This window comes from Macaca mulatta, chromosome 15, assembly GCF_049350105.2.
Source record: "Macaca mulatta isolate MMU2019108-1 chromosome 15, T2T-MMU8v2.0, whole genome shotgun sequence".
NCBI lineage: Eukaryota > Metazoa > Chordata > Mammalia > Primates > Cercopithecidae > Macaca > Macaca mulatta.
Window position 1 is genome coordinate 15,180,638 of NC_133420.1, and position 24,578 is coordinate 15,205,215.

Sequence of the window (24,578 nt, forward strand, 5' to 3'; positions counted from 1 at the left end):
TGCACTCCAGCCTAGGCGACATTAACAAGACCCTGTCTCTAAATAAATAAATCAAACTGATAGAACTAGAGTATACTTTTTACATATATATGACTTTTGAACAATTAAATCAACAAAGATGAATTTTAAAAAGCAAACCTTAAAAAGAAATACAATTGAAGTAAGTGAACCTAATTATATTTTAAATTGGTCATATACATAACCCACAGAGAAGAAAATGGTACAAGTACTTTTAGAAATAGTAGCCTTGAGGCCGAGACAGGTGGATCACGAGGTCAGGAGATCGAGACCATCCTGGCTAACACGGTGAAACCCCGTCTCTACTAAAAAAAAATACAAAAAACTAGCCGGGCGAGGTGACAGGCACCTGTAGTTCCAGCTACTTGAGAGGCTGAGGTAGGAGAATGGCGTGAACCCGGGAGGCGGAGCTTACAGTGAGCTGAGATTCGGCCACTGTACTCCAGCCTGGGTGACAGAGCAAGACTCCATCTCAAAAAAAAAAAAAAGAAAAGAAATAGTAACCTTGGCTGGGCACAGTGGCTCACACCTGGAATCCTAGCACTTTGGGAGGCCAAGGCTGTTGGATCACCTGAGGTCGGAAGTTCGAGACCAGCCTGGCCAACATGGCGAAACCTCGTCTCTACTAAAAATACAAAATTAGTCGGATGTGGTGGCACATACCTGTAATCCCAGCTATTAGGGAGGCTGATGCAGGAAAATTGCTTGAATGCAAGAGGCAGAGGTTGCAGTGAACCGAGATTGCGCCATTGCAGTCCATCCTGGGTGACAGCAGCTAAAATTTGTGAGATTTGTTGTCAGTAGTGGAACTGGCTTAGTATTAGTAGTTCTTAAATGATTTTGTGTATTGTAAAATAGAGCTAATGTGTAAGAAAGCTGGTGTTAGGAGGCAGGGTTCCTTTGTTATGGGAGAAGGGAGTTACATGGGATGGAGTAGGGTGATGAAGAATCCTATGGGGTTGGATTTGCCTTGGAGGAATAACATTTTTTTTTTTTTTTTAAGACGGAGTCTCGCTCAGTTGCCCAGGCTGGAGTGCAGTGGTGCGATCTCGGCTCACTGCAAGCTCTGCCTCCCGGGTTCACGCCATTCTCCTGCCTCAGCCTCCCAAGTAGCTGGGACTACAGGCGCCCGCTGCCACGCCCAGCTAATTGTTTTTTGCATTTTTAGTAGAGACGGGGTTTCACCATGTTAGCCAGGATGGTCTTGATCTCCTGACCTCGTGATCCGCCCGTCTCGGCCTCCCAAAGTGCTGGGATTACAGGCGTGAGCCACCGCTCCCGGCCAGAGGAATTAATTTTTTATTTTGAAATAATTGCAGATTTTTTTTAAAAATTGCAAAATTAGTAGAGTTCCTATAACCTTTACCAAGTTTCCTCAAATGTTAACATCTTATGTAAATACAGTACAATGATCAAAACCAGGGTTTTATGTTGGTATGAACTAAGAGTTAATTAGACCTTATTCATATTATACCACTTGTCTGTTTTCTGCTCCAGGGTCCAATCTAGGATCACAAATCCCATTCAGTTGTGAGGCCTTCTTAGTTTCCTTCAGTCTAGAACAATTACGTCCTCATTCTGTCTTTATCTTTCATGGCGTACATGTTTTTAAAGAGTGCTGTCCAGTTACTTTTCAGAATGTCCCTCCATTTGGGTTTCTCGGATATTTCCTTGTGAGTCAAATTCAGATTTTGCATTTTTGCCAAGAAAACATACAAGCCATTTGTGCTCTTCTCAGTCTGTCAGATCGGGAGGTACATGATGTTGATAAATCTCATGCTGGTGATACTAACTTCCATCACTTCGTTACGGTGGCGTCTCATGTATCTGCACTGTAAAGTTACTGTTTTTTCATTTGTAATGAGTGAATGTCCAATTTCTTGTCCTTTTTTTTTTTTAATGGTTTTTCTTTTTATTTCTTTTCATTTTTGAGGTATTTCTTCAAAATAGTTTTTTATATCCCCAAATAAGTAGCTAATATGTTTAATTCAGTATTCTTTTTTTTGAGATAGAGTCTTACTCTGTTACCCAGGCTGAAGTGCAGTGGTGTGATCTCTGCTCACTGCATCCTTTGCCTCCCAGGTTCAAGTGATTCTCCTGCCTCAGCCTCCCAACCAGCTGGGATTACAGGCACGTCCCACCATGCCCAGCTAATGTTTGTATTTTTCTTTTTTTTTTTTTTTTGAGGCAGAGTCTCGCTCTGTCGCCCAGGCTGGAGTGCAGTGGCCGGATCTCAGCTCACTGCAAGCTCCACCTCCCGGGTTCAAGCCATTATCCTGCCTCAGCCTCCCGAGTAGCTGGAACTACAGGTGCCCGCCACCTCGCCCGGCTAGTTTTTTGTATTTTTTTAGTAGAGACGGGGTTTCACCGTGTTCGCCAGGATGGTCTCGATCTTCTGACCTCGTGATCCGCCCATCTCGGCCTCCCAAAGTGCTGGGATTACAGGCTTGAGCCACCGCGCCCGGCCTAATGTTTGTATTTTTAGTAGAGACAGGGCTTTGCCGTTTTGGCCAGGCTGGTCTTGAACTCCTGACCTCAGGTGATCCTCCTGCCTTGGCCCTGCAAAGTGCTCGAATTACAGGCGTGAGCCACTGCGCCCAGCCTAATTCAGTATTCTTTTCCTTCCCACTTGTTTTGGGGAGAATTTTCTTTCTTTTTTTTTTTTTTTTTTTTGGTTTGTTTTGTTTTTGAAACAGGGTCTGTTTCAACAGCCTGTCGCCCAGGCTGAAGTTCAGTGGCACAGTCACAGCTCACTGCAGCCTCAAAATCCCAGGCTGAGAATTTTCATTAATATGTTGGATCTCTGTTTTCTTATTTTTTTTGTAGTATGGATTTATTAATTTTATTTCTATTTCCGAGGTAATGAGATGGTTTAAGCAATTACAAGTTCAGTGACACCCTTTTTTGCAAGTGTAGTGAAGTCCAGAGTTTGTTCCACTTTTGAGGGTCTTGCAGGACTCTAAATTTTCTCCCCTTTTGGTTCTACTTACAGTATGCAGTTATAAAAGGGTACTTCTCCCTTCTTGTCTTGTCCCTCAGAAGCTTTGAGTTTCAAATACTGCCAGTTCAAACCCCATGAACCATTAAGACCCTGTGCTGTATGCTGTATTCTGATTTTTGTCAGAGTGCTGCTTTAGTATTTTCACACTTGAGTTGGCCTTACCCTTCTCCTGGTGGATTTGGAGCTGGCTGAGGCTCCTGAGCTCTCTTTTTTTGGGACAGAGTCTTGCTCTGTTGTCCCAGACTGGAGTGCAATGTCGCGATCTCAGCTCACTGCAACCTCCACCTCCTGCGTTCAAGCAATTCTCCTGCCTCAGCCTCCTAAGTAGCTGGGGTTACAGGTGCCCCACCATGCCCGGCTAATTTTTGTATTTTTGGTAGAGACGTTGTTTCACCATGTTGGCCAGGCTGGTCTCGAACTCCTGATCTCAGGTGATCCGCCTGCCTTGGCCTCCCAAAGTGCTGGGTTTACCGGTGTGAGCTAGTGCGCCTGCGTGGTGTTTTTAATTTTGGTGATTCAAGCGGGTGTGTAGTAGTATGTCATTGTGGTTTTAATTTACTTTTCTAGAATGACTAACAATGTTGAGAATCTTTTCACAGACTTACTGGCAATGTACATATCCCTTCATGTATTTTCCATTTTTACTTGGATTGTTTGTCCTCTTTTTTTTTTTTTTTTTTTTTTTTTTTGAGACGGAGTCTCGCTGTGTCTCCCAGGCCGGAGTGCAGTGGCGTGATCTCGGCTCACTGCAAGCTCCGCCTCCCGGGTTCTCGCCATTCTCCCGCCTCAGCCTCCCAAGTAGCTGAGACTACAGGCACCTGCCACCACGCCCGGCTAGTTTTTTGTATTTTTAGTAGAGACGGGGTTTCACCATGTTAGCCAGGATAGTCTCGATCTCCTGACCTCGTGATCCACCCGCCTTGGCCTCCCAAAGTGCTGGGATTACAGGCTTGAGCCACCGCGCCCGGCTGTCCTCTTATTTTTACTTATTTTTCAGTTCTTTATATCCTAGAGACAAGTTATTATATTTATATATTGAAAATATTTACTCCTAATCCTTGGCTTACCTTTTAATTTTCCTAACAGTATCTTGCATAGAGCAAAAGTTTTGATTTTGATGGCATCCAGTTTATCAGTTTTTTTCTTTTATGGTTCATGCTTTTTGTGTCCTAAGAAACATTTACCTAACCCACGGTCACAATTTTCTCCTATTTTTTTTTCTAAATTTTATAGTTTAATTTTAGTGTTTATGTTGATGACCATTTCAATTTTATTTTTATATATGACATATGTAAGGATTTAGGGTTTTTTTGCTTTTTTTTTTTTTTTTTTTTTTTTGAGACAGAGTCTCGCTCTGTCGCCCAGGCTGGAGTGCAGTGGCGCAATCTCGGCTCACTGCAAGCTCCGCCTCCCGGGTTCACGCCATTCTCCTGCCTCAGCCTCCCGAGTAGCTGGGACTACAGGCGCCCGCCCCTGCGCCCGGCTAATTTTTTCTATTTTTAGTAGAGACGGGGTTTCACCATGGTCTCGATCTCCTGACCTTGTGATCCGCCCACCTCGGCCTCCCAAAGTGCTGGGATTACAGGCGTGAGCCACCACGCCCGGCCTTTTTGCTTTTTTAAAGGTAGAATTCAGACGCAGTGGTTCATACTTGTAATCTCATCACTTTAGGAGGCCACAACAGGAGGATCACTTGAGGCCAGGAGTTTGAGACCAGTCTGGGCAAAATAGCAAGACCCTGTCTATACAGAATAGTAAAAAAAAGTTAGCTGAGCATGGTGGCACACACCTATGGTCCCAGTGACATGGGAGGCTGAGGCAGGAGGATTTCTTGAGCCCAAGGGTTTAAGGCTGCAGTGAACTGTGATCATGCCACAGCACTCCAGTCTGGGAGATAGAACAAGACCCAGTCTCTACAAAAATAATCAAAAACAATGTAAAAATAGGTGCTCAGTTTTAGTGTTACTTCTTAAAAAATGTAGCCTTTCTTATTGAATAACCTTGCCATTCAGTAACTTGGCATATTTGTCAGCATATCAGTTGATCTTGATTGCAGGTCTGCTTTTAGACACTGTTTTCTTTATCTGTGTAGCTGCCTTACACCAATACCACAGTCTCTTATTGTTGCTTTATAAAAAAATACTGAAATTGGATAGTTTAAGCCTTCCAGTTTTGTTCTTTTTAGTTTCTTTTTATTGTCATCAGTTTTAGAATCAACTTGTCAATATTTATAAAAATGCCTGCTGGTTTTTTTTGTTTTTGTTTTTGTTTTTGTTTTTGAGACGAAGTCTCACTCTTGTTGTCCAGGCTGGAGTACAGTGGCGCAATCTTGGCTCACAGCAACCTCCACCTCCCGGGTTCAAGCAATTGTCCTGCCTCACCCTCCCGAGTAACTGGGATTACAGGTGCCTGCAACTGCGCCCGGCTAATTTTTGTATTTTTAGTAGAGATGGGGTTTCACCATGTTGGCCAGGCTGGTCTCAAACTCCTGACCTCAGGTGATCTGCCTGCCTCGGCCTCCCAATGTGGTGGGATTACAGGCGTGAGCCACCATGCCTGGCCTTTTTTTTTTTTTTTTTTTGAGACGGGGTCTCGCTCTGTCACCCAGGCTGGAATGCAATAGTGCAATCTCAGCTCACGCAAGCTCCGCCTCCCAGGTTCATGCCATTTTCCTGCCTCAGCCTCCCAAGTAGCTGGGACTACCAGTGCCTGCCACCATGCCCAACTAATTTTTTGTGTTTTTAGTAGAGATGGGGTTTCACCGTGTTGGCCAGGATGGTCTCAATCTCCTGACCTCGTGATCCACCTGCCTTGGCCTCCCAAAGTGCTGGGATTACAGCCACGAGCCACCGCGCCCGGCTGCCTGCTGGTATTTTTACTAGGATTGCTTTAACTCTAAAGATTAATTTGGGGAGAGCTGACATTTTAACAGCATTAAGTCTTAGGCCTTGAACTTAGTACATTTCTTCATTTGTTTAGGCTCTCTTCAGTTTCTCTCAACAGTGGCTTGTATTTTTCAGAGTATAGGGCTAGGTTCAGCAGTTGGTACTGAACTTTATTCCAGTGCTTTCTCTGTTTTCCTAGTCCCACGTAGTTACCACTTTCTTTTCCCATTTGTTTCAAATGCGTAGAAGTTGCAAAATTCTTGTATGTACAGTCACGAGTCACTTGATGGGGATACGTTCTCAGAAATGTGTCAGGCGATTTCATCATCATGCCAGCTTCTCACGATGTTGGTAACATGTTGGTAACACCTAGGCTATCAATCTGTACAGCATGTTACCGTACTGAATACTGTAGGTAATTGTAACATGGGGAAGTATTCTTGTACTAAACATAGAAAAGATACAATAAAAATACTATCTTATGGGACCACTGTTGTATATATCCGGTCCATCACTGACCACAGCAACATTATGCAGTTTATAACTACTTGGATTTGTTTCCGAATTTTCTTCAGGGATTTTGAAAGTTGGAAACAAATGAGAGAAATTTAGTTAAAAGCCAGAATAGGCTGGGCATGGTGGCTCAACCCTATAGTCCCAACACTTTGGGAGGTCGAGGCAGGCGAATCACAAGGTCAGGAGGTCGAGACCAGCCTGACCAACACGGTGAAACCCCGTCTCTACTGAAAATACAAAAAAAATAGCCGGGCGTGGTGGCGGGTACCTGTAGTCCCAGCTACTCGGGGGGCTGAGGCAGGAGAATGGCATGAACCCAGGAGGCAGAGCTTACAGTGAGCCGAGATCGCGCCACTGCACTTCAGCCTGGGTGACAGAGTGAGACCCAGTCTCCAAAAAAAAAAAAAAAAACAATAAACCTAAAGGAAAGAAAATGTATTAGCTACTATTTTGGCCTTATGGCAGTTTTGAAGAATACTATATTCTGTAGCTGATATTTTTAATATTTTAAGTTTTTGATTGAATTAGATTACCATTTTAAAGTATATGCTGAGTCCATTAATGCTGTGTATTTTTGAACTTAATACAAGGATTTAATTTCTTTTAAGTTAATCTTATTTAAAATAATTCTCTTAGAGTTATATAAATTCCGACTTCTTGTTGTTTCATAGTTTATCTGGAAGAATGTGAATTGGCTAAACAGCTTTATCCAAAGGAAAACGATTTGGTGTTTTTAGTTCCTGAGAGAATAAATGAAGAGAAGAAAGATGCAGAGAGAAATGACATACAAGATCTCCACGAATATCATTCTGGTTATGTTCATAAATTTCGCCGCACTTCAGTCAGTAAGTAAATAATGAGACATTGACAGGAAATGTCAGATACAATCTCGTCTTCTAATTTGCTTCTAAATTGTGTATATCAAGTGTATTTGATATACATTTACCAAACATGTTTTTGCTATGTTGATTACTTGCCGTTCAGAGTCTCTTTTCTAGTTTTTCTAGACTTACCTGGAAAAGACCTTGTATTTATTTTTGTAATGTTCTATCCTTTTGTTACATTTCTTTATCCGTCATTGTGTTTGCTATAAAATGGATCATTTGCAGACCATCTGTTGTTTGTTAAATTACATTTCATCCTTAGTTTTGTGGCCAATTACTAATGAGATGACCAAACATGAAACTCACTGTAAGGAATCTGCTTACATCACTTCCATCCATTGTATGTTTCTCCCTAGATAATTTAATAACAAAAATGTTAGCCTAAATTTAATGAATACCAGATGTATGCAGTGATACTTGTCCCCCCTTTTTTTTTTTTTTTTTGAGATGGAATTTCCCTCTTGTTGTCCAGGCTAGAGTGCAGTGATGCCGTATCGACTCACTGCACTCTCCACCTCTTGGACTCAAGCGATTCTCCTGCCTCAGCTTCCCAAGTAGCTGGGATTATAGGCATCCGCCACCAGTCCCGGCTAATTTTTTGTGTTTTTAGTAGAGACAGGGTTTCACCATGTTGGCCAGGCTGGTCTTAAACTCCTCACCCCCATCCACCTACCTCCCAAAGTTCTGGGATTACAGGCATGAGCCACCGTGCCCGGCTGAGACTTGTTCTTCTTATGCACATTTATAATCTTCCCTGAAGCCCCAAAAAGTAGTAGAAATTATTCCTTGCTCATCAGAAAATCATGGCTCAGGGATATTAAGTAACCTATTCAAGGCTATCATCAGTGTTAAGTGGTAAGTCCAGAATTGAAACCTGCTTTTGTTGACTGCAAAGTCCACATTGTTTTTCTTTCTTTTTTTTTTTTTTTTTTTTTGAGACGGAGTCTTGCTCTGTCGCCCAGGCTGGGGTGCAGTGGCCGGATCTCAGCTCACTGCAAGCTCCGGCTCCCAGGTTTACGCCATTCTCCTACCTCAGCCTCCCGAGTAGCTGGGACTACAGGCGCCCGCCAACCCGCCCGGCTAGTTTTTTTGCATTTTTTAGTAGAGACGGGGTTTCACTGTGTTAGCCAGGATGGTCTGGATCTCCTGACCTTGTGATCCGCCCGTCTCGGCCTCCCAAAGTGCTGGGATTACAGGCTTGAGCCACCGCGCCCGGCCCCACATTGTTTTTCTTATGACAAACTGCCTTTTGGCAGTTGCAACTTTTTTAGTCTTAGTTATGTGAAGACAAGAACGTTATTTTATTATTCCTTCTCCTTTTTGCATGATATCTTAAAAGTAGCAATAAAGTGTGTCAACATTGTACTGCATTATAACAGGTGTACCATGTTTATTTGTGTGATCAGGGCCTAATTCTGTAGATACATTTAGGATACGTTTAGAAGAGTTGCAGTGAGGATTGATGTCTTACTCTGTGCTTTTGGCTCCTAAAAACGATTACCTTTGCCAAATATATAGTTCTAAGGCAGTCTCCTTCCCTGAACTCCTCATAGATCAAAATCATCTCTCGGATATCTCCATTTGGAAATATGTTAGACATTTCAAATCCACTAGTCCAAAAGTTAACGCTTGATTTTCTGCCTGACATCTGCACTTCCTTCATTCTTTCCCATCTTGTTAATTGGGGCCTCCATTCTTTCAGTTACTCAGACCAAAAACCTTGGAATTATCCATGATCCTTACCTTCTCTCACACCTCACTTCTAATTTGTCAGCAGATCTGATTGACTTTTCCTTTGCAATATATCCCAAATCCAGTTCCCACGTCTACTAGTGTATCTTGGTCCAAGCTGTCATTAACTTTTACCTAAATTACTATGGTAACCTTGTAAGTGGTCTTTTTGTTTCTGTACTTTTATTATTGTTGTTATTCTTTGTTCTGAGGTAAGAGTGGTTCTTTCAGTTTGTGAGATAGAGCATGTTATTTCCCTACACAGAGTGCCCGATGGTTTTCTACCTGATCCTGAATAGCGTTCAGAGTCATTACTGCGATCTGCACAGCCCTATAAAATACAGCCCATTTTACTCTGAGTCACTAAGCATTCTTCTCCCTATTTTTCCTTCTAGCCATGTTAGCCTTCTCCCTATTTCTAAAATATTCCTGGCACATCTCTGTCTTCAAAGATCTTTGCAGTTGCTGATTTTCTGTGTGTAGCATTGTTTACCCCCTGCTAAGTGCATACTCCCTTACTTCAAGTCTCTGCTCAAATATTTCTTCAGGAAGACCTTCCTGGACCAGCCTATCCGCCTCCATCCCCATCACTTCCTCCCTTTGTCTGTTTTCTTTAGAGCACTTACTACCACTTGACGTATTTATTTGGTTGTCTGCCTCCCTCTTCTAGAAAATAAGCCTCTGGAGGACAGAACGTTACTGGGTTCAGGAAGCAGTCCATAAATATTTATTGGGTAAATTATGTAAATAATATCCAAAAATAATGTTAAAATTACCTAATTCTGCATGACCTTTTAAACTAGGCAACACATTATTCAGTGATAACTGAAGTTGCTTTTTCTCTTTCTTAATGATAGTGCGTAATGGGAAAGCTGAATGTTACCTTTCCATCCAGACTCAAGAGAATTTTCCGGCCAATTTAAACGAACTTGTGAATTGTATTGTAATCAGTTCTCTGGTAACGACACAAAGGAAGTTGAAAGCCATGTCTCTGTTGGGTAGTCGGAACCAACTGGCTAGAGCTGTTCTGAATCCAAACCCTATGGACTTCTGTACAAAAGATTTACTAACTACAACATCTGAGAGAATTGTGAGTGATGATTATATGATACTAGATAATTTCATGTTAGGATGCTAAAGCATCATATTTTTAGCTGCTACATATTCCTTTATGTCTACAACAAAGACATGTTCACGGTGAACAGTTTAGTGTTAGTTTTCTTTAATATTGCAAAGTAGTAATTGAGGTTAGTCGGCTCACCTCGGGAAAAGGTACAGTACAATGAGAGTTGAAGGTTGCTGGAAGAGCAACATTAAAATGTTAGCTCAGCAGCCTACTTAATGTGCATTCGATGAGAAGTCTCAGGTTTAGTGGTGTTAAATTTACATTTGAATAATTGATGGAGAATTGGCTGGTATTGTTGGAAATGCAAAGATGTCATCTGAACATGTGAAGCTGTATATAAACCCTGCGAAATTAACACAGAGAAATGCAAAAGGAAAGTAATATTTTTTGAAACTCTACTGTATGCTATGGCTTTCATGTGCATAATATCTCAGTCTATTCTTACTTTCAAGGAATCCTAGATTTAATGAGTAACAGAGGCTAAGGCTTAGGTTAGGAGTGTAGTGACCCAACTTGTAAGTGAGTGAAGCTTAGACTCGGATCTGACCCTGAAATCCACGTTTGTTCCCCTGTACACATGTGTTAGGAAATACATAGTCTCGGGATGTTTTCACTAAGGAGAAAATTGACTAAAGAAGGAAGAAAAACAGAGTAGTAAAAAGAAAAGGTGTGGATTAGTAAATGCAGTTTATTGTAGTTATCTTTGTAAGAATAAAACACAAAAATACGGTTGTGGTATTTGTAAGTACTTGAAGCCTTACAGACACTAATTAGTAATTAGTAATGAGCTTTCTTTCCAGCAGTGAACGTGTTTTTAGATTAAGGGTCACTTTGGTGCCCTTATCTTGTCTGACCATAACCAAAGCTTTTGTCTGAAGCATTGAAAGAGATTTGAACAGGTCTTTTTCATGGTCTTCCTTTCAAATTCCACTACAGAAACAGCAACTCATTCTCAAAAATGTGTTTTTATATAGATTGCTTACTTAAGAGATTTCAATGAAGACCAAAAGAAAGCAATAGAAACTGCATATGCTATGGTGAAACACTCACCATCAGTTGCCAAAATCTGCTTGATTCATGGACCACCTGGAACAGGAAAATCAAAAACTATTGTTGGCCTCCTCTATTGTCTACTGACAGAGGTAGGTATGGGTGAGGGCACTGATGCCGTTAACTAGATGCATCATTTTACTTTTACTTGAGTTACCTGACATGTAAATAAGTATTAATATGCCATGTCTTCTTTGCTTTGTGTGTATTTTTTATATTGTGTGTAACTGTGTCAGAGACAAGGGTGGCAGAGGGGCAGAGGAAGGGAAGGTTATGAGAAGTAAAAAGAGGAAAAAAACCACTATTTTATGGGAAACAAATCGTAAGGATGAGAATGATGACCTTCAGGCTTCACTGTAGGCCACAGCTAATACTGTGAATGCTGGGCTACATTTTGGTTGGATCGTGGGTTTTTTTTTTTTTTTTTTTTTTTTTTTGAGATAGTGTCTCGCTATCATCCAGGCTAGGGTGCAGTGGCACGATCTCAGCTCACTGCAATATCCGCCTCCCATGTTCAAGTGATTCTCCTGCCTCAGCCTCCCGAGTACCTCCCGAGTAGTTGGGACTACAGGCATACACCACCACCCACAGCTAATTTTTGTATTTTTAGTAGAGACAGGGTTTTGCCATGTTGGCCAGGCTGGTCTGAAGCTCCTGACCTCAAGTGATCTGCCTGCCTCAGCCTCCCAGAGTGCTGGGATTACAGGCGTGAGCCACCGTGCCTGGCCTGGATTGAGTATTGATTAAAGTACGTGGATGATAAAGTAAGGCTCAGAGCAGTTATGACACATTTTTTTGCTAGAGTAATTTAAAATATCAGTGTAAGATGTAGATGCTTTTATTTTAACTTTATTATGAGAACTTTCAAAAATACATGGAAGTAAAGACAAACTTTAAAGCTATATAATAGAGCTCACCCATATTTTTTGTGTGTTTGTTTGGTATGTGTATGTGGCAAACTGTAGAACCAGAGGAAGGGGCATTCAGACGAAAACTCCAATGCCAAAATCAAACAAAACCGTGTCCTCGTGTGTGCACCTTCCAATGCAGCTGTTGATGAACTCATGAAAAAAATTATCCTTGAATTCAAAGAAAAATGTAAAGACAAGAAGAATCCTTTAGGTATGATACTTTTGTGGATTTTTAGCTTGTTTTTGTTTTCAGTGTTAAGTGTAGGCAACTTTGAATGACAAAGGAAAGAGCAAGTTAGTCCTGGTAATAGCTTCTACTTGAATCTGTGGCTTGTTAGTTCATTTAGCAAGTATTTCATTGAACATTTACCCTGTGCCAGGTACTGAGGTTTCATCAGTGAAGACTTCAAGGAGACACACAGTCTAGTGAGGAAGTAGGTCAATATAGAGTGTGATAAGTTCCACAGTGGGGCTAAAATGTGGGGTATTTCAGACACCTTAGAGGGACCCCAGTTCAATTGTGTGAGGGTTAGAGAAGGGCAGTTAGGAATTAGCCACAGGAAGTAGAGGGTTAGGGAATACTTGAGCGCAGAGATTGCCATAAAAAAAAAGAATCAGGGCAAAAGAGCCTCAGATGGTTCATGAGGTTCCTAGAGCATTAGGTGGCGGTGAAAGATGAGACTTTGAGTAAGCACAGGCTTAGTGAAAACAATCATTGTTTACAGTCACTGAGTGTTGGCTGTGTGTCAGTAATTCTCAAAATAATCCCAGGAACTTGGTGTTAACCCTACCATCTGTATTTTGTAGGTGGGGAAACTGAAGCTGAGAAATGTTAATTACACTAGAGGGATAACTTTTTTTGGTAGAATGTACATGATAATGAGCATTACAACGAATGATTCAGGGCACTGAAGTGAAGATGTGAAATTATTTCTTTTTTTAACTTTAACACTCATTTTTCGTATCACTCGTATTGAGTGGTATAGTTAAGGCTTTGTATTTGATGACCTTTCCAAGCTCTTATGTCTTGTCTTCCCTACCAAATTTAATTTTCCTTAAGGATACCTAACAGGGCCTTTTAACAGGATTTGATTTAGCAGACTCCAAATACAGTGACTTAAATATAATAGAAGTTTACTTCTTTCTTTTTGTTAAAAAGCCCAGAGTTGGGCAGTTAAGAACTGGTACCAGAGTCACTGGTTTGGCGACTCTGCCTTAGAGAGTCCTTGGAGACCCAGGCTCCATGTGGTTGCTCCACCATGGGTGGCCTCTATTCTCGAGTGCACCTGTGGTCAGGATAGCTGCTCCAGCTCCAGCAAACATGAGGAAAAGATGAAGATGGGGGAGAGGGAACATTCTAGCCAAGTTATAAGGAAAGTTTCTAGGTCCTGCCAATAGCACCTCTGCTTATTTTCTTTTGGCCACACCGATGTATAAGAGAGGCTGGACATGTCATCTTTATTCTGAGGGATCACACACGTTTTTCCTTATATCACATATGTATTACATACACATAGAATTCATTTGCTCTTAAAACATACAATACATTGTCAATCTCTGATTTACATTTTTCCACTTGCCTTTACATTTGTGAGATTGATATTGTGAATAGCTGCTGTCACTCATATTAACTGCTATAGTGTGTTTCATTGAAGGCATGCAAAATTTACTCATCGATAATTTAGTTTCTTTTCAATTTTTTATTTCAAACTTGAGATGAGCATTAAAAAAGTTTACTAAAACACGGGTCTTTAGCATATGTATATCTCAAAGTGAAAATGTGGGGGTTCAAGAGTTTGTACATCTTCAGTTTTCTAGGTAGTACCAAATTCTTGAAAGTGATTGTACCAGTTATGCTCCCAAGAGCAGTCTCTGTGCAGCATGCAGTTGGTAGTTTCAATTTGCCTTTCCCTGATGGCGTGAGCTTAAGCTGCTTTTCAGGTGTATTGACTGCACAGCTGGGCCAGGACTAGGGTGAGGCAAACGAGGTGTCTAGGTTGGATTTTTTAATTTTAATTTTAATTTTTATTTTTTTGAGACGGAGTCTCGCTCTGTCGCCCAGGCTGGAGTGCAGTAGTACGTTCTCGGCTCACTGCAAGCTCCGTCTCCCGGGTTCACGCCATTCTCCTGCCTCAGCCTCCCGAGTAGCTGGGACTACAGGTGCCCGCCACAACGCCTGGCTAATTTTTTGCATTTTTTTAGTAGAGACGGGGGTTTCACTGTGTTGCCCAGGATGGTCTCGATCTCCTGACCTCATGATCCGTCCACTTCGGCCTTCCAGAGTGCTGGGATTACAGGTGTGAGCCACGCGCCCAGCTTTATTTTTTTTTTTTTTAATTAGAGAGCAGCCCAGGTGCAGTGACTCACACTGGTAATCCCAGCACTTTGGGATGTCAAGGTGGATGGATCACCTGAGGTCAGAAGTTCGAGACCAGCGTGACCAACATGGTGAAACTCTGTCCCTACTAAAAATACAAATTAGCCGCACGTCGTGGCATGGGCCTGTAATCTCAGCTTCTTGGGAGGCTGAGGCAGGAGAATCACTTGAACCTGGGAAGTGGAGGTTGCAGTGAGCCGAGATCGCGCCCTTGCACTCCAGTCTGGGCAACAAGAGTGAAGCTGTCTCTAAGAATAAATAAGAGAGCAAATGATATCCTCTCTGAGTAGAGAGACCTTTTTTCTTTTTCAGTACTTTCATTTTCACTTTCCAGTGGTCTTGGGTCTCCTTTAAGGAAATGACTTGAACATCTCTCCATTAAGTATATTTCTGGGTTTTGTGTATACCTGTTAGTAGGGTAAAGAGTTGCTTTCTCATTAGCGTTTTTATCATGAATGGGTGTTGAATTTTATTGCATGCTTCAAATGGTAATGAAATTTTTCTTTAATCTGTTAATATGGTAGATTACAATGTTTTTCTGATGTTAAAATATCTTTGATTCTTACAGAATAAGGTCACCTTGGTGTCTTGTATTAGTTTTTAATACACTGCTAGATTGCTAGTGTTTTATTTAGGACTTTGAAATTAATGTTCATCAATGAGGCCAGCCTGTAATTTTTGTTACACTGTATTTGTCTAGTTTTAGTATTGAAGTTACACAGGCTTTAAAAAATTATTTGGGGCCTGGTGTGGTGGCTGACACCTGTAATTCCAGCACTTTGGGAGGCTGAGGCGGGCGGATCACGAGGTCAGGAGATTGAAACCATCCTGGCTAACATGGTGAAACCCCCTCTCTACTAAAAATACAAAAAATTAGCCGGGCACGGTGGCGGGCACCTGTAGTCCCAGCTACTTGGGAGGCTGAGGTAGGAGAATGGCATGAACCTGGGAGGCGGAGCTTGCAGTGAGCCGAGGTCGTACCACTGCACTCCAGCCTGGGTGATAGAGCGACACTGCATCTCAAAAAAAAAAAAAAAAAAGAGTTGGGAATTTTTTTGTTGTTATTTGGAAGGTTTTGTATAAGACAACTTGTCTATTTCTTGAAGGCTGATTTGTTATTAGTATTGTTTTATTTTGTATTTGTTGTCTTTTTTTAACAGAGTGAGTAAATTTCTGTTTACTGTTTAAATGTCATTAATGATTATAAGTCTATTCATGTTTTCTAGTTTGGAGTCAGTTTTGCTAATTCATACTTTTCAAGAAAAATTTCTACTTCAACTAAGGTTTTTGTATGTATTGACTGAAAATGGTTCATTGTATTCTCATATTTAAAATCTCAACTGTATTTGTGGTTGGATACCCTTTGTCATGTGTTGTTTATTGTATTTTTTTTTTTTTTTTTTTTTTTTGAGACGGAGTCTCGCTCTGTCACCCAGGCTGGAGTGCAGTGGCCGGATCTCAGCTCACTGCAAGCTCCGCCTCCCGGGTTTACGCCATTCTCCGGCCTCAGCCTCCCTAGTAGCTGGGACTACAGGCGCCCGCCACCTCGCCCGGCTAGTTTTTTGTATTTCTTAATAGAGACGGGGTTTCACCGTGTTAGCCAGGATGGCCTCGATCTCCTGACCTCGTGATCCGCCCGTCTCGGCCTCCCAAAGTGCTGGGATTACAGGCTTGAGCCACCGCGCCCGGCCATATTGTATTTTTTAAAATTGAGAGAGGTCTCAATTTTTAAATTGAGGGGAGGGTTGTTTCTGGAAAGTGTTTTTTTTTTAGAACCATTGGATATTTTATTAACTTATAATAGCTGTTATTAACAAGAGCTTATTATGTGCCAAGTCCTATGTGCCCCTCTCATTTAATTTCCATAGTAACTTTGAGGTGATTTTTTTTTTTTTTTCTTTTTAAGACAGAGTCTCTCTCTGTCGCTCAGACTGGGGTGCATCGGCATGATCATGGCTCACTGCAGCCTCGCCCTCCTGGGCTCAAGTGATCCTCCTGCCTCACCCTCCCAAGTAGCTAGATCTGCAGGTTTGCCACCACACTGGGTTAATTTTTAAATTTTTCTTGTAGAGACAGGGTCTCATCATGTTGCCCAGGCTGGCTTCAAGCAATCCTGTTGCCTCAGCCTCCCAAGGTGCTGGGATCACAGGCATGAGACACTGCCCCGACCACATTTGCTGTATTATGTATTTATTCCCTAAATGCACATGTGACACAGGCTTAGGGGTGGGAAAGTACAAGGAGAACATTTATTTTTTCTAAGCCAGAAAAAATAAAGTATTTAAAAATTATTTTATCTAAATCAATAATTAATAGATGGAATTAAATTTAATTAAATTGCTTGATTAGTAGTTTATATTTTAATTAAAATCATTTTTCATGGCCCACCTGAGCCCAAGCCAAGATAATCACACTTGTTTTTAATTCTTCCACCTCTTCCAGGCCCCCCTACTTTCTTGTGGGCATTACCAAGCTCCCATTGTAGAAATTTCTATGTTTTTATTGGAATGGTAGCTTTGGCGATGTCAAACTCATAGAATTTTAAAGTCTGTTCCTTTCACTGAATGTAAATTATCCCTCAAGAATGTTAAAGAACAAAACAGACACCCAGGTACCTAGACACTGCTGCCCAGCCTTGCTCCCTTATGGGTGCTACAACAGCTCAGGGGCTTTCAAATCTGGTTTTCAGCTCTCTGGTTTTGGCCTCTAGGGATTTCTCTTAACATTCTCCTGAGCTTACCCAGCGATGTAAAGGATGTCTGTTATAATTTGTGGAACATTTCTGGGTACTTATAGTAGGTGGGTTTCCAGGTCATCTCATCTACCTTTCTAGTGGAAACATAAGTGAATTAAGAAGTTTTCAGGCCGGGCGCGGTGGCTCATGCCTGTAATCCCAGCACTTTTGGGAGGCCGCGGCGGGTGGATCACGAGGTCAGGAGATCGAGACCATCCTGGCTAACACGGTGAAACCTCGTCTCTACTAAAAATAGAAAAAATTAGCCAGACGTGGTGGCGGGCGCCTGTAGTCCCAGCTGCTCGGGAGGCTGAGGCAGGAGGTTGGCATGAACCCGGGAGGCAGAACTTGCAGTGAGCCGAGATCACGCCACTGCACTCCAGCCTGGGCGACAGAGCGAGACTCCATCTCAAAAAAAAGAAAAAAGTTTTCAAACCCTGAAGTAAATGTTGGCCTTAAATTTAGGAAAATGAGCTGAACTGGGGTAAAAAATACGCTGTAGATAACTGTAAAAATAAGCCATTCATTTTTCATATAATCATTGTATTTATTATGTACCCACCACTCTTCTAGGTGGTGATCAAAACAAAACTCTATTATTTTGGGACTTAATATTTAAAGGATGGAGATAGACAGTAAACAAATAACTGTGACGTGTCCAATTGGAATAAATGCTGACAAATGCTACATGATTGCATAATTTAGCCCAGTGATATAGTGGGGAATATTTATTTATTTATTTATTTGTGAGACTGGTCTCGCCTCCCCTGCTCAAGCAATCCTCCTATCTCTGCCTTCCAAGTAGCTGGGACCACAGGGGGAGGCCACCACGCCGGGCCAATTTTTGTCATTTTTGATAGAGGTGGAGTTCCACCATGTTGCCCAGGCTGGTCTCAGACTCCTGGATTCAAGCAGTCTGCCTACCTTGGCCTCCCAAAGTGCTAGGATTACAGCCCTGAGCCGCTGCACCTGGCCTTAGTGGGGAAATTTTTTTTTTTTTTTTTTGAGATGGAGTCTCGCTCTGTCTCCCAGCCTGGAGTGCAGTGGTGCAATCTTTGGCTTACTGCAACCTCCACCTCCTGGGTTCAAGCAATTCTCCTGCCTCAGCCTCCCGAGTAGCTAGGATTACAGGCATGTGCCACTATGTCCAGCTAATTTTTGTATTTTTAGTAGAGACGGGGTTTCACCATGTTCTCCAGGCTGGTCTCGAACCCCTGACCTCATGATCCACCTGCCTTGGCCTCCCAAACTTCTGGGATTACAGGCATGAGCCACTGTGCCCAGCCTTATAGTGGGGAATTTTTAGATAAAATAATAACACATGGGGAAAAAAAAAGACAAATAAAGGTGTTTTTTTAATTTGTTTGTGTTTTTGAGATGGAATCTTGCTCTGTCACCCAGGCTGGAGTGCAGTGGTGCAATCTTTGGCTTACTGCAACCTCCACCTCCTGGGTTCAGGCAACTTTCTGCCTCAGCCTCCTGAGTAGCTGAGATTACAGGTGCGTGCCACCATGACTGGCTAATTTTTGTATTTTTAGTAGCCACCATGACTGGCTAATTTTTGTATTTTTGGTAGAGATGGGGTTTTGCCATGTTGGCCAGGCTAGTCTCAAACTCCTGACCTCAAGTGATTTGCCCACCTCTGTCTCCCAAAGTGCTGGGATTATAGGCGTGAGCCACTGTGCCCGGCCAGAAAAAAGATTTTAAAAAAACCCAATAGAAGAAATTATAATAAAAGAAAAAAAAATTAAAACGAAAAGGACAAGAAAAAAGCAAAAAGAAATGTGTTAACCTGAGATTAAAACGTGGTTAATAAACAGGCAAGTTAAATTGATTTTTATAGTTTTTGCAATTACTATATCCAAGAATTTCTATCATCTTGTGTCCCTTACTTTCTAGACTATCAAGGTGAGGTGGAACATAGTTTTAAAAACTTTATCCTGAGTATTCTACAAAAGAAGACTCGATGGTCACATAAGATTCTGTTCTGAAAATTACATATTAATATATAACATATAAAAGTTCTTGAAATATTCTGCGGTTAAGAGTGTTGGAGACCAGCCTCGACACCACCCGCAGGGTACGCGAAATTCGGTGGTGACAAAGGAATGAGAAGAGACAGGTTAAGAGTTCATAAAGGAGGGCGCCAGGGGGCCAGAGCAAATCAGAGGCTATAAAGGCGCCAAGCTCTGATCTCCACACTATTTATTGAGTACAATCACTTAGATTTAAGAAGCAGGTGTTCAGGGGTGAAATGGTGAAAGCAGGGCGGTGTGTCATACACCTAATCTATAGCAATGGTGGTTTAGGTAAATTTCTTTGTGCTGAACAGTATAAACTTAACTACTGATTTATTTTTTAACTAATTGGAGAGCAGCTGTGGGGAGTGGGCCTAACTAGGAGCCAGCATATCTGGCCACATTCTGGTGCTTCAAAGGAGTGTCTTTCTCCTTGAGCACAGTGTTTATAGATAGGAGAGCAGGTCACGTTCTGGTCATGGGAACATGATGGCAATTAGAAGGCTTTCCTCCTCAGAGACCTCTTGTGGCTTTCCACAACTTATTGTTCCATACTTGTATGGCCAGTTTATGCAGGCACCCCACAAGCCCTTTTCCCAACATAAGAGAACTGCTTCATTTTTTTATCTCAACATTTTTCTTGAATCTATTTTGCTGTGGAATGTTCTACTGAACATAGTTTGAAAATGTTACTATAGTAGAATCTCAACTCTGCAGTGTACTGTTCAGATGACCTTGCTAGCTTTTATTAGGTAGAAATGATAAGTACTTGCCATATAGGGTTGTTAGGAACAATATCTGAAATAATGTATAAGAAGTTTGTGGTATAGTTCCGGGTGTCTAGTTAATTGGAAGTTCATATTCGCTCCCTTCTCTGATTATTAACATTTACTTAGAAATATAGATACTCTGTATAGAGACAGGATGGATCAGCAGTGTCCTTATTAGTCCTTAACTGTGATTCTTATCAACAGGAAACTGTGGAGATATAAATTTAGTACGACTGGGTCCAGAAAAGTCTATTAATAATGAGGTTCTGAAGTTCAGTTTGGACAGCCAAGTAAACCACAGAATGAGTAAGTACTGAATGTGGTATATACTAGTGTTTTCTCTGTTTCATTTGGTGGGAAATTACTTGGGCACTAAAGGTAATTTGAAGCCTCCAGAATTAGTCTGGCTTTGGGAACTAATTTTCCTTCTCATTGTGTTGTATATATTTGTGAGTTTGTTAGAATTAGAATAGCATATAATTTTTTATTTGTTATTTTTATTAGAAAAAGATTTACCTTCTCATGTTCAGGCGATGCATAAAAGAAAGGAATTTCTAGATTATCAGTTGGATGAGCTTTCCCGGCAGCGAGCTCTGTGTCGAGGTGGACGGGAAATACAGGTATCTTTGCATTTCTTAAATAACGTTCTTTAAATAATAACTCAGGTATACAAACTAGTTAACACGTTTTTTTTTTCTTTTCTTTTCTTTTCTTTTTTTTTTTTTTTGAGACAGAGTCTTGCGCTGTCTCCCAGGCTGGAGTGCAGTAGCACAATCCTGACTCACTACAGCCTCAACTTCTTGTGTTCAGGTGATTCTCCTGCCTCAGCCTCCCAAGTAGCTGGGATTACAAAGATGGGCCGCCACACTCAGCTAATTTTTTGTATTTTTAATGGAGTTGAGGTTTCACCATGTTGGCCAGGCTAGTCTCAAACTCCCGGCCTCAAGTTGATCTGCCCACCTCAGCATCCCAAAGTGCTGGGATTGCGGGCGTGAGCCATTGCGACTAGCCTAATTAATGAGTATTTAATGCCCTTTATTTATTGGGGAATGGCATGATTCGTGTATAAAAATGTGTACTAAGATGCTAAAAATGTGTCTCAGGTTAACACATTTCTTTCTGCTTTTTTTTTTTGTCCTTTTGGTTTTAATTTTTTTTTCAGTTTTTATTAAAATTTCTTTTTTTTTTAATCTTTTAAAAAACGTTTTTGTAAAGGGCAAGATAATCCAGTAGAGATTTTAGACTTTGCAAGCCATATGGTTGGTTTCTGTTGCAGCTATTCAACTCTGCTTTTGGTAGCACAAAGGCAGCCATAGATAATACATAAATAAATGGATGTGGCTGTGTTCCAGGAGAACTTTACTTACAAAAATAGATGGGATGTTGCATTTTTGTTTATTTTTGAGATAGGATCCCACTTTGTGGCCTAGGCTGTAGTGCAGTAGTGCAGTGGTGCAGTGGTGCAGTTGTTCAATTTAGCCTCAAGCTCTTGGACTCAAGTGAGCTGTCTTTCTGTCTCAGCCTCTTGAGTAGCTGGGACTACAGCTGTGTGCCATCATGCCTGGCTAATTTTTTTGTGTGTTTTCTGTAGAAACTGGGTCTTGCCATGTTGCCCCGGGTGGTCTGAACTTCTTGCCTCAAGCAGTCCTCTCACCTTAGCCTCCCAAAGTGCCAGGATTACAGGCATGTGTCCCTGCACGTGGCCTTGCATTTGGCTTATAGGCTGTACTGCCTTATATTAAAGCTATACTGAGTTTATTAGTTATCTTTCAGTTGCATGTTGAGCCCAGTTCAAATTAGGTTAGACAGAAAGGGAATTAGCTTCAGTATGGGTGGATCCAGAGGCTCAAATGACATCATCATTTCTCCAGTCCATGATTTGTTTTTCTGTGTGTCAGCCATTTCTTCTTCGGGAGAAGGTGAGTGTCACCATCTCAGGGCTTCCACCATCTCAACTTAGAAACCCCATAGGGAGAGAAGGTCTTTCTCTTAGCATCCATATATCCAAAGAAGCAGTTAGTTTAGTCCCTGGGTGAGCAAGCAGGTCTAATCCGTATTTTTAAGAAGATGGGTGCCATGATTGGCCAGGCCTGTGTTAGATGCCCATCACTGTGGCCAGAGGAATGGTTGGGGTGTGATTTACAGCCTCATTTGAATCACCTGGAAGTTAAGGGCGGTGCGATGCTCCCAGGGCTGGAATGCTAAGCAGACTACTCACGTGCAGCGCACAGGACACAGCTGAGTCTTAGCAGCATACAGAATGCGTCAGGACTCTAGTGGTAAAGAGGAAATAAACTGGGTAAACACATTTTTCATTGGTAAAATACAGGCTCTTTTAAAATTAGAGGCAGTCCATTGGAAGGCATTTAAAAATGCTTAGTTTAGTTTTAATTATGACGTTTGAATTTTTTCCAGAGGCAAGAATTAGATGAAAACATTTCCAAAGTTTCTAAGGAAAGGCAGGAACTTGCTTCTAAAATTAAAGAGGTAAGTAGTTCACCTGTAGCATTTTCTTAATTTTGTTTTATTATTATTTTTTTTTATGTAAATATGACTGTTCAGACAAGCTATGGGCTTTATTTTTTTTGGAGACAGAGTCTTACTCTGTCTCTCAGGCTGGAGTGGAGCGGCATGATCTCAGCTCACTGCAACTTCAGCTTCCCGTGTAGCTGGGATTACAGGCGTGCACCACCATGCCTGGCTAATTTTTTTTTTTTTTTTTGAGATGGTGTCTGGCTCTGTCACCAGACTGAAGTGCAGTGGCATGATCTCGGCTCACTGCAGCCTCCACCTCCCGGGTTCAAGCGATTCTCCTGCCTCAGTCTCCCGAGTAGCTAGGTTTACAGGCATGTGCCACCACGTGCAGCTAAGTTTTGTATTTTTAGTAGAGACGGGGTTTTACCATGTTGGCCGGGATGGGCTTGATCTCGTGATGTCGTGATCCTCCTGCCTCAGCCTCCCAAAGTGCTAGGATTATAGGCGTGAGCCACCACACCTGGCCTTTTTTTTTGAGACAGAGTCTCACTCTGTCACCAGGCTGGAGTGTAGTGGCACGATCTCAGTTCACTGCAACCTCTGCCTCCCGGGTTCGAGCAATTCTCCTGCCTCAGCCTCCTAAGTAGCTGAGACTGCAGGCGCATGCCACCACCCCCAGCTAAATTTTGTATTTTTAGTAGAGATGGGGTTTCACCGTGTTGGCCAGGATGGTCTCGATCTCATGACCTTATGGTCTGCCCACCTCCTCCCTAAGTGCTGGGATTACAGGCGTGAGCCACCACGCCAGGCCCTTTTTTTCCGTGTTTTTAATAGAAACGCAGTTTCACCATGTTGGCCAGACTGGTCTGGAACTTCCAACCTCAAGTCATCTGCCCATCTCAGCCTCCCAAAGTGTTGGCTTTACAGGCATGAGTCACCATGCCCAGCCAGCTATGGGCTTTTCTCAGTTACATTTTAAATTGTTATGAAAAATTATAAACTTCTGTGGAAATGGAGAAAATGGTGTAACAACATTTGCATTATTTTCTTTAACCTAAGAATGAATTCTTAACACCATCTAAGATTTCTAAGAAAGAGGTGGTTATAAATTATCTTTTTTCTGTTTTAGGTCTCGATAAATATTTAAATTCCTTCTTATGAGGTGCTCTATTTCTGCTTCCCACAGACTGCAAAAAAACAATTATGATAATTATCATCAGATAAACAGTTAATGAAACTAGCTTTATGGGTGTTTTCCATATTAAAAAAAAAAAAGGTCATCTGTGTGAGCTTTAGGATGAGGGTGGCAACTGTGAGCCCTCCAGAGCTCCAACCTGGGCGCAAGTAGAGTGATGATGGGCAGAATTTGGCATAAGAAAGTACAGCACTTTGATTTTTGGTTTTTGTTTTTTGCAATTCTTGGCTTAGGGCATAAACTCCTTGTACTTGCGTTAGATCATAAGGCTCCTGTAATATTTTGTAGCTTTTCCCCAGTATTTTTTGGATGTGAAAATATCCTGTAAGATTTAGACTAATTGAAGCTTGGCTGAGCCAGGTATATACCCTGATTGTCAGAATGCAGCCCTAATCAAACCGCATTGGGGTCAGGGAAAGAGGGTAATAGTAACTGATGACGTTAGTAGTATTTTTGCTGAAGTGTTTCTCCTGAATGTATTATGATCTTTCTCTGTGGACTAAAATACAGTTGAATTTAATACATATTTTCATTAGCAGTTTATTTAAACTAAAAATTATGTGAAAGCTTTTGATTAAAGTTATAAACAGAACCCCAGATTAATCTTTCCTGAGTCAAGGATGAAGTCCATCTTCACAGATGTTTTTTGCTGCTCATCACATGTGTTGTGTGGGCCATGAAACTGCGCTTGCAGTTTTACTCACTGGAGGGCTGAGGACAGTGTCTGACAGGGCTTTACTGTGTGAGCCGTGGAGGACCACAGTGCCACCGTCTTCCTAAAGCTCACACGCATGCCTTGAATTGCATGGTTGAATATATCATATGTGCTGAGATGAATCACCTCTACTTCTTAGTAGCAAAAAGAAGCAAAGTGAATTTCTGATGAA

General features: G+C 41.6%; 1 protein-coding gene across 16 annotated transcripts in view; it reads left to right on the top strand.

Annotated features, from left to right (window-relative positions):
• Positions 1 to 24,578, top strand: part of SETX (senataxin) — a 101,213-nt gene that overhangs the window by 52,775 nt on the left and 23,860 nt on the right. For all 16 annotated transcript variants that reach the window (XM_028834692.2, XM_028834694.2, XM_077967263.1 and 13 more), the window contains 7 exons: positions 7,092 to 7,265; positions 9,893 to 10,125; positions 11,136 to 11,303; positions 12,177 to 12,333; positions 20,226 to 20,327; positions 20,526 to 20,641; positions 22,437 to 22,508. In XM_028834692.2, coding sequence (XP_028690525.2) covers positions 7,092 to 7,265; positions 9,893 to 10,125; positions 11,136 to 11,303; positions 12,177 to 12,333; positions 20,226 to 20,327; positions 20,526 to 20,641; positions 22,437 to 22,508 — 1,022 coding nt within the window. The remainder of the gene's footprint in view (positions 1 to 7,091; positions 7,266 to 9,892; positions 10,126 to 11,135; positions 11,304 to 12,176; positions 12,334 to 20,225; positions 20,328 to 20,525; positions 20,642 to 22,436; positions 22,509 to 24,578) is intronic.